This window comes from Apus apus, chromosome 10 (assembly GCF_020740795.1).
Source record: "Apus apus isolate bApuApu2 chromosome 10, bApuApu2.pri.cur, whole genome shotgun sequence".
Classification (NCBI taxonomy): Eukaryota; Metazoa; Chordata; class Aves; order Apodiformes; family Apodidae; genus Apus; species Apus apus.
This window is the reverse complement of record NC_067291.1, coordinates 5,948,893-5,958,556: the sequence shown is the minus strand read 5'-3', so window position 1 is coordinate 5,958,556 and position 9,664 is coordinate 5,948,893. Positions and strand designations below refer to the sequence as shown.

General features: G+C 41.3%; 1 protein-coding gene across 2 annotated transcripts in view; it reads right to left on the bottom strand.

Annotated features, from left to right (window-relative positions):
* Window positions 1–332: 332 nt before the first annotated feature.
* The window catches only part of MTMR10 (myotubularin related protein 10), a 44,629-nt gene continuing 35,297 nt past the window's right edge, over window positions 333–9,664 (bottom strand). For both annotated transcript variants that reach the window (XM_051628732.1, XM_051628731.1), the window contains exons 10-16: window positions 9,311–9,441; window positions 9,119–9,188; window positions 8,856–8,926; window positions 7,871–8,040; window positions 6,448–6,618; window positions 5,385–5,567; window positions 333–4,858 (exon numbers count right to left, since the gene is read on the bottom strand). In XM_051628732.1, the coding sequence (XP_051484692.1) occupies window positions 4,259–4,858; window positions 5,385–5,567; window positions 6,448–6,618; window positions 7,871–8,040; window positions 8,856–8,926; window positions 9,119–9,188; window positions 9,311–9,441 (1,396 nt within the window). In that variant the 3' untranslated portion in view covers window positions 333–4,258. The remainder of the gene's footprint in view (window positions 4,859–5,384; window positions 5,568–6,447; window positions 6,619–7,870; window positions 8,041–8,855; window positions 8,927–9,118; window positions 9,189–9,310; window positions 9,442–9,664) is intronic.

The following is a 9,664-nucleotide window of genomic DNA, read 5'->3' as shown; positions in this document are numbered from 1 at the left end:
TGTGTTCTCTGTCTATCAGGGAAATGCTTCTGGCAGCAGACAGGAGTGAGTCAGGGCCAAGATCACTTGCAGCATCTCACACAGTACCCTAAGTTTTGCCCCACATAAATTGATGTGTTTTCTCATTCAGAAGTGTCAGTCAATTGAACTGGAGCCAAAGGATGAGTTCTCTTTTAAGACATGAAAATCCTGGGGATTTGTCTCAGTTTTAACAGCCAACATCTTTTCTCTGGAGTCTTCAGTCTCATACTGAGTAAGTTTTCCTGGAATCACAAATTCTGCTTACCATGCAAAAGGTAGACACTGTAACAGAATATAGCAAGGAATTAAGATCATTTGCACATCTTTTTTATTAATCATCTTTCTACAGCACAGTGTCCCTACTTTTCTTGGAAAAAACCAAACACACGCTCCCCTAGTTTTTTTGTTAGAGGAAGTGAAAGAAAACTGCCTGGTTTGCTGTGGAAAGGTATGAACTTTTATTTAGTCTACTTTACTTCACATTCACAACTCAGCATCAGGATTTTATAATCTCCCTGACACTGCTACTTTACTCAGTAAATCATTATCAGGCACAAAGGTTTTCCTTTCAGTTGAAATGAACTCTAAACCATCACAGCAACAGCATTAGAAACCTACTGCCTAAAGCAACTGAGGTACAGATTTCTGTCTCTTATGTTAAGAGGCAAATTTAAGATCTTGCCCTTTGCTTAAATACGTGTTAGAATTTTTTTGGTTTTAATGTCTGTCCATCTGAGAGTAAGCCAAAACCTTTGCCCTGCTTGCTACATTTTCATTAGAAATACAAGGCAGTTAGTAGCAAAGTGGTTTTGCAGGCAGGTGCACTCGTGCAGGCCTGCGTATAAATACACACACACACTTTTCAATGCATTTCTGGAATGAAGAATCTCTCTGATACAAGGCAGCAAAGGGTGACTAGACTTGCACTGCCATGATCACCAGGCCTACAACACAACCTCTCAGTGATTAGTGACACCCAAGGTACATGTCAACCACATCAACCAGCTGCTGCATTTCCTCCCGCATGGGTTACAGTGTAGTACAAATGGTGTAACAGCCAGTAACAGCCAAAATAGTGCACGTTTCTAGAAACAGACAAAAAAAGATTGTAGTTTCTCTACTCTGGCAACTCCAAAATGGCATTAACAGTATCTTACTTTAAATGGTGAACAGAAATTAAAATTTGAAAATGTGTACATATATACACACACACACACATTACACTTGCATGTCAGTACTCTGTACATAGAAGCTAAAGACATGTACTCACCCCCCAAAATTGCTTTTGAAAGTTATTAATGTTCAGAGCAGTCCATACTGACTATTGATAAGGCAACTGTGCAGAGTGGAGAGTATGTTAAGATTAACATTTAGTACCTGTCTTTCAAAAGGAAATTTAAAAAATTAAGATGTTTACCTTAAGAGGAGGAAACAACAGGCACAAGCAGTTGTTCAGGCTCCTCAGCAGGGGGGTCCCTGCAAACAAGGAGCTGAACCTTTGCTGCCCCCTTTCCTCACTGCAGGAGCTGGCCCCCATCTCTCCCCCCATGCTTATCACCATCTCAGCTCTGCTTGCCTGACTCCCCTTTTCAAACCGTGTAAAATTTATTTTTAACTGTTTGGCAAATAGATATTTAGACAGGTTTTGCTTATTATAAAGGCATATTATTTTTAACCCCCTCCCATGCTATATATATATAAAATACAAAGACCATCTGCAGCATCTGTACACATCTTAGAACTGAAATGTAAAAATGTCTGAAATCTCCTTATAAAAGACAATCCTGTTTAAATATAGTACCCATTTTTTCCCCAAAAGGTACTAGCCTAAACATTAATTTTTGTTTCATTTTTTAATTCCACCAGCTGCCTGTGTGGAGTAAGTTATTTACACATTTTTGGTACCTTTAAACCAAAAAAGTTAGACTTTTAAGGAAAAAGAAATAAAAAATAAAAAGACACCATAGCTTTAACTGTAATATTAAAAAGAAAAAAAAAATGGTACCAAAAGACACTAAGCACACAGGTTGAGGTCTTTTATGTCAAGTATCAGGCCAGGGAAGCAGTAAGCTAATGAAAATAAAAAAATAACCACGAAAGCAAACTAATACAAACCTTTGAATAACAAATTGAACAATTCAGATGACCGCTCTGGAAGCTTGTAAATAAACACAACTGGTTTGTGGACCATTTAACATGTTCAGACCATCTTGCAGCACAATGAGGCAACTGAGGTGAACACGCGTTTTTCCTCACAAACAGTTGACCAGACCTGATCTGGCAGCATTGTGTCCTAACATCCACACACACACGCAGCTTCTTTGCATAAAAACAGTTTTGGGGAGTTTGGTTAGTTAAAAAAAGAAGCCTCCCCCTCCCACCTCAGCTCACCCTTTGTAAGGGAACCACCGCTTGTCCCTGGCGAAGGGGACATGGGGCCGGACACCACACACCCCCTGCAGCCTGGGGGAAACAGGGTCCTGTATGCACTGTATTCCCTAGCACAAAGCCTGCACCTCTGAGGCCACTCCAGATGCATATTTTCTAAAATCAATACTTGAGCAATCTTAGACATCCAAAACATTGTGATTTAAGATGTGCTGAAGACCAATTTGGTTTTGGAAACAAATGAAGAGCTCCAGATCCTATTCCCCCCTTTTTTCTAACTCTGCTGGACTGTGCATTATCACCGTGCAGTAACAGAATAACTTTTAGCCTATCATATAAGGCCTTTGGTGCGTTGACTTGTGGGTCAACACCTGAGTAGAGGCTCAGTGTTGGTTCCATAGTGTTTGTGTTTTACACAGGAATCAGTCCATACAAAATACAGCCTCACTGTTAAGGTAGTTGACAGAAGCCTTCAACTATGAGCAGGACACATTACTGCTCCTCCACCCTCCCTGTGTACTTCTCTCTCTACCTTTTCTCCTTATGAAGCTTGAGCCTTTTTCTGGCACGGCCTCCAGGAGCAGAGGTATCATGGAAAAAGTTTCAGAGCAAAGAGGAGGCTGCTGCATTAAGCAGAAGGAAGATGTTGGATTGAATTCCCTCAAGCAGTGCTTGTCCATGGCACGGTCCATAAAGACATGCACATATGTAAAAAAGAAGGCACCAAAAGCACTCTCCTAGCACCTGCTCACAAGTGACAACAGCACCAGCATCCTTGTGGATTTGGCCACTTGGAGCACGTCCTCCTTTCTGGAAACCAGTAGGGCTTAAGTATGAATTCTCCTGAAAGCTACTTCATCAGGATGAGAAGCAGGTCGGCACGGATCAGGGTCTGTGCACAGGAACAATGCTGAGTATTTGAGGTGCTTATATAGAAAAGTGAGGCTCTCATCAGACTTGCAAACAGGCTTAACCCTGGAAGACAAACCTGCTGTCTCTTGAGCTGGTCTGCTGCTACTTCCAGAAATGGAGAGAGGGAGGCAGGGGATGGAACCAGAATTTACCAGAACCATCTATTGTAAGAAGCTGAGGGGGAGCAGTTGCAGTAGAGTCATCTTGCTACTGTTTCCTCCCGGTTAAAGGCACTTCTAAAGCTACTACAATACCCTATCTACAGTAAATGTTTAAGGTTAACAGTGCATTGTCCTGAAGTTGGTTCCTATAGTCTAAAGTCAAGCTCATGACAAAGAGCACAAATCTGACTAACTTAATGAATACATTTTGGGGAGAGAAAGAAAAGGGAACAACTCCCCCATGGATACACACTGCATTAACACCTATGTAGGATGACCAAGTCAGAACATTAATATGTATGTATGTATATAAGTATTCTTCCTGAAGAGGCAATCTGATAAAACAGTTTGTTCCCAGGTTTTAGCTGTGGGTCTGTGTCCCCTGCTCCTCGCTGCCTTGATTTGCCAAGCTGTTTTGACACAGGAGTCACTTCAGTCACTATCTGGGAAAAAAAGGTACTTCAAGCAGAACCCTCATTAATGACCACACCAAGCCTTTTGATTAGCTAATGAAATGCTCCATTGCATATGGGAGCCAAACCACAAGAATAGAGAAGGAATGAGGGACCAGAAGCCCTAGCAGATGAGAACTACTGAAGACAAAGTTGTGCGACTCGAAGCATGACTTGCTCTGATTTGAAGTACTTGTGCAAACTTCCTTAAGGTTTGTATACAAAAATTATTACAGCTTTCAATGCCACATGTAGCAGTGTTAACTTAGAAAAGACAAAATGATATGCTGTCTTCTCCCCAAACCTTCAAACCACCACATCACCTCAGTCTTCATTTGCAAGCGTCTCAGTGGATAGCCAGATTTTGGCACCACTTAAAAATTTGCTCAAAGGTGTTCCCAGAATGCTCCGTCTGCACAGGTTTCCTACAGGAGAGAATGGGAATGAGGAGGAGAGAAAGTCTGGGGCTGCAGAGGTGTCATTGAAGCCATTTGCTCTGAAGTACATCCTGCTTTGATCCAGTTCCGAGCAGGTGCCTTGCAGAGCAGAGTGGCTTTTGTACTGCCGAAGGTTCCGGTTTAGCATGTCTACTTCATCTGCCAGCAAAGAAACTTTATGGAAAGCAGTGATGAAGCCACCATGATTAATCTGGGCCTCAGGAACCCAGCGGAAGTAGCAGAGTTTCCACAGTTTTATTTGTGTTCCAGAGATACGGGGTAGAATCACGCCGTGCAAATCCACAGGCTTTGCAAACCAGTCTCTGAAGTACTGCTCCATGCTGCTGCTCTGGCTCTCTGCTGGCTGCAGGAAGTCAGGTTTCAGTTTGAGTATCAGAGAGTTTCTTCTTGGAAAGAACTCTTGCTCACTGATGATTCCGTTTTTTAATGCTGGGGGGACACCTCGCAATGTGGAACTGTAGTTTTTCTGCAGAAAATAAAGACTGGTAATTTTCCAGTTTTATGCTCATTTGAGTAGCAGATTTCCCTGAGCTGCTTGGATGCATCATCAGCCAGAGAAATGATGCGACCTGTAAACAGCCCTGAGCTTGAGTCACTGCTGCAGGGCTCACAGGGCAAACGCTGTGGTCCCCTGAGGCCTTTAAAAAGAAATACAGAAGTTTTCTAGACTTCCTAAAATAATGAATGACTGAATTAATCAGTATTCACTTAAGAAACTGACAATCCTGGAGGAAAAACATGGCGTGGCATCACTTTTCCACAGGTGAAATAATGCAAATGTTGGTAGGGAGCTCAGCCAAAACAGCAGCTGTCCCGGAACGCAAGGCTCAACAATTTACCTCTTTACGGCTAGCTGGGAAGCTAAGAGAAATAACACTCCTATTGCTAAACCGAGGGTGTAAAACACTACATAGCTGTGGATTTTTAAGCCTGAACACCTCCTGGTTAAGCAGAAAACCAGCTCACTCACAGACAGACATCTCTTGAGTTACCTTTGAGCGTTTGAAAGTCCTGATGGCTCCGTTCTGCACGCAGGGAGCGCTCTTGCCAATGTACAAGGGGTTGTGGAACAGCAGGCGGTCCCGGCTGGTAAACTGAAGAGACCAGTCCCAAACACAAGGAAACTTGAGGCCTTTCTCATCACCCAGCTGAATATTTTTGCTTATGGCAAATTCCTGCAAGAAATTAACATTCAGGCGTATTAAAAGAAAATGGGCTCATTCACTAGTTATAAACCAGAGCGTAACTACTGGGCAGAGAAGAGCAGGGATGTAATTCAGAGGTGGCTGCAGATCAAAGCAACAGGGCAGCAAGGCAGTCTGCTGGAGAAAACAGCTGTACCCTGCTTTCCATTTCTGCAATGCAGAGGCAGGATTAATGCTTACTTAGCAAAAATTACTGCTCAGTGACACTCAAGTGCTTGTTTACTCTTAGACCCCCCCAGCTGCTATTTTGAGAGCACACTAACAGTACCTCAATGCTCTACTTCTTTGTAAGGTAGATACTGGCAATTTTAAAGACAAAATCTTAAACAAAATTACTTTTCCTTTCATCAGCCGTCAAATGTTTTCTACACACAGTTGAAATAAGCTGCAGTTTTCAAAAACAAATGAACATGGTTAGTTTTCTAAACACTTTCATTGCGCATTACTTGCATTACTATTGGAACTTCATGCATTCCTTTCCAACTTTTTCAACTGCTTAAACAGGTATGTCAAGAGCTTTCAGTTTGCCTGAAGTGTGACATTCTACTTATTGCCTGTTATTCTGCTGTTTCCTAGAGGAGTACAAATAACAGTACAATGTTTTTCTAGGAAAAAAAGAAAAGAAATTGAATAGACTTCCTTCTTGAATAGATGGTTACTCTCTATGCAAAGATCACCTGAGAGGACATTCTGATTGTATTCATCTGGGGAGCTGAATATTTTGCCCTGAACAGTGTGTGACATTTGACAAACACAAAGGAATAGCATTTAAAAGCTGAACTGATGTTATTTCCAGAAGGGCAGGAAGAAGTCTCTTACTTGAAAAGAAGGTGTAACAGTTCATACTCACAGTGCTTTCCTTCACTCGCTGATGAGGACAATTGAAAAGGAAGGTGCCAAACAATGAGATACGTGCACTGTCGTACAGTATGGTCAGGTACATCTCAGAAAACTCAAAGGCTGCTGGGTATTGTTCTAGCAGCTGCCAAACACAGTCAAGAAACATCAAGAACAAAGGAGACTGGAAAAAGAAACAGAATTTTTAGATTTAACACGAGCTTTTCCCAAGTCTTACGTCTTTGCAGTTAGTGCTCCGTTCCTCAACAGGGTAAACTATTTGGAGCATTGCCTTTTTAATTATTTTATGCAACTGTAATACCCTGTATTCCTGTTTAGCCACTTCCACAAGCAACTGCATCAACTGGCCTTCTCAGTGTTACCTTCCCACAGCTTTCCCTTCTCTGTAGGAAGTCGGGCAGTTCTTTCCTGGGCTCTCTTCATATTCATGCCACTGCAGAAACACTTTCTGCCACGTCCCTCAAATTTCCAAGTTAGTGTTTGTATGAGCCTTCCCTACCACTTGGCCTTGTTCTCACAATGTACACACTTCCTTCTTGTTTGAAATGACTGGAGAGCTTATGATTCAGCCACATTAACATCTCTGCACTTTCAAGCTCTTTCCACAGTGGCCCATAAATGGCAAAAGTATAAACTGTCATTTATAAAAAGCTTTAGAAATATTTTCCTCTTCCCAATTTCACTCTTCTGTATAACGTTTCCTAGAGTCAAAATACCTGCTTGTTCACTATTTCCCCCTTGGTATTTCAGTTTCTTTATCCTTTCACACATTTTCTCAGCTTAATGGTCAGAGCCCTCAGTTTACCTGGTGGCTTGGGGGTTTTGTTTCTCTGTTACCCCCCTTGGACACTGTCCCTGCCAACCTGCCTTTCCAATTGCAATTAGAAATGACTCCTTTGCAATGAAAAGGCTAAAGAAGATCAGCTGGAAATACTGAAAATCAAGCACTGTGCTACCCTCTATTAATCCGTGTGGCAGCTGTGCTCATAAAGCTGCAGTGCTTCTCTCTCAGCTTGATGCTCAGAAAAGTGCTGCACATTGATATCACCTGGTATTAAAACAATTACGCACACAGATACCCTTGGTAAAACCAAACACAACACCCTTCTAACCTCCTTCTACTGCCATAAAAACTGTGGGCTGTGCTGGCACTTGTACCAGTGCGGCCTTTTCTGTATCACATGGAAGCAACATAAAAACCCAGCAACATTTGGTTGCACCTGGTGTTTCACTGATTCTCATCTGGCTACAGAGAATAAAAAGAACTATCCCAAAGACTCATTTTCTCTGAAATGAGTTTCATGGCATTTGAAGGTATTAAAAAATGCCTTTACTTTTAGATTTCTGTGTGAATACATGTTCAGGCTGATACTAACCAGCTACCGTTATCAAATACAAATGCAATTCACTTTTACCTCTTTGTCAGATCTCTTTAAGTGGTTACACCTATCTAAAAACTGATATCCTGCCATGACCCATTCCTTCTGTATTAAGCTTTGAAATCCAACAATTGTTCGAAAATAGGGATCCAGCATAACTTGAATGAGAGAAGCAGCAAGACAGCTCAGGTCCCGTCCCTCTTCCTCTGTGAACAACACACAGAACACAGAAAATACATAAGGTACAGATGCATATCTACAGTTAGATCTCAAAGAGCAAAAAGTGGCAACTAGGTCTAGTATTTTCCTTTGAATTTCTTTTCAAATGTGCTTTTTGCTGCTGTGATTGTTCTCAAGAGTTTCAAAACCAGCAGAAAAAAGCCACAATTTTTTTTTAACTGAGGCTCTTACTATAGAAAAGGTTCTGCAGTATCCAGGTTCCTGCTGTCTGGAGCACAGCAATGCAGTCACCAAGAACAAATCACCCACCCAAATGCCTAGTATTTAAACCAAGATGTGCTGAGAAGGAGGGTGGGGTGTTCACGCTGCTGGAAATTCTCAACATATTTTCTATCCTGAAGCAGTTTTTGGAAGGCTGTTACATAGGAAGAGTGGGATATACCAGCTGAAGGGGTCTTGTAAAAATGAGAGAAGTTACAAAATTTTTTATCTCAATCTGAGCAAGTTTCTCAGTGTATTTGTTTCTGGAATATCTGCACTTACACAACAGCAGCCACTGTTAGTGAAATGCTTTTATAGACAGGAGTACTAGCCCAATTAGCACAGTACAGAAGTTCCCCCCAAAGTTTTGATTCTATCATATCATTATCAGAATAAAAACCACAAAGACTCAAAGTCCCTTGGATTCTATGGGCTGTGTTTCAGTTCAGATACGTAACAACATTATTTTCCTTTCCAGTCCTTCAAATGTCTAGAGATTTCATCTGATGTTATCTGAACGTGCTTATCTGTATTATCAGAGCACTGCTAAGAACTGCAGCATGCTGGAGGGATGTGTTACCTTGAAGAACTACAGAAACATGCTTACACTCCATCATATACACAAGCTCAGCAGAATGCTTCAGAAACGACCTAGACAGGAAAAGAAAGAGATACAAGTATTAATGGAGCAGGTTCACACTCTAGAGGAAAAAATATCTGGGATATCTACATTCACCTAACTGATCTACTATGACAGAGAATCCTTCAGTTGATTCACTGATTATTTACACTGGTGAAAGTTTTTCACATCTCATTAACCATAATTTTATTAATGGTACAAACCTAATATACTCTAACCAGTGAGTATTTTCCAGTGAGGACAGCCACTTCTCTTCAGTTTCTTCAAAAGGCTCTGCAACAAGGAAGGTAATTTCATTGTAGAACAACTTCAAATGACTATTCCTGTTAGCCAGATCTATTAGACTTGGTTGTATTTCAAGAAAAGCACCATGGAAGAAGGACAGCCCAGCGTACCATTAACACACAGCTGCTTGAGTTTGATGTGTGCAGCCTGGAGCTCCTGGATGCTGGGGAGACACTTGTCCAGATCAGATTTGTAAACATCACTTCTCAGGGGATGGCTTCGAGTTATTGCATTACAAATCCTAGGCAATCAAGAAAGAGAATATCCATTTTATTACTGGAGAGGAGAGAAACAGTCTTGCAAGAAACACACCACAGTTGTTAGCTGCAAACAACTAACACCATAAAACCACGCACCTTATTTAAAAAAAACAAACAGTAGCTTTCTAATTTATATACAGGAGATCTATTGCTCCTGCCACTAAGCTATTGATACAAATATTTTTGGTATCTGTTAGTTACAAA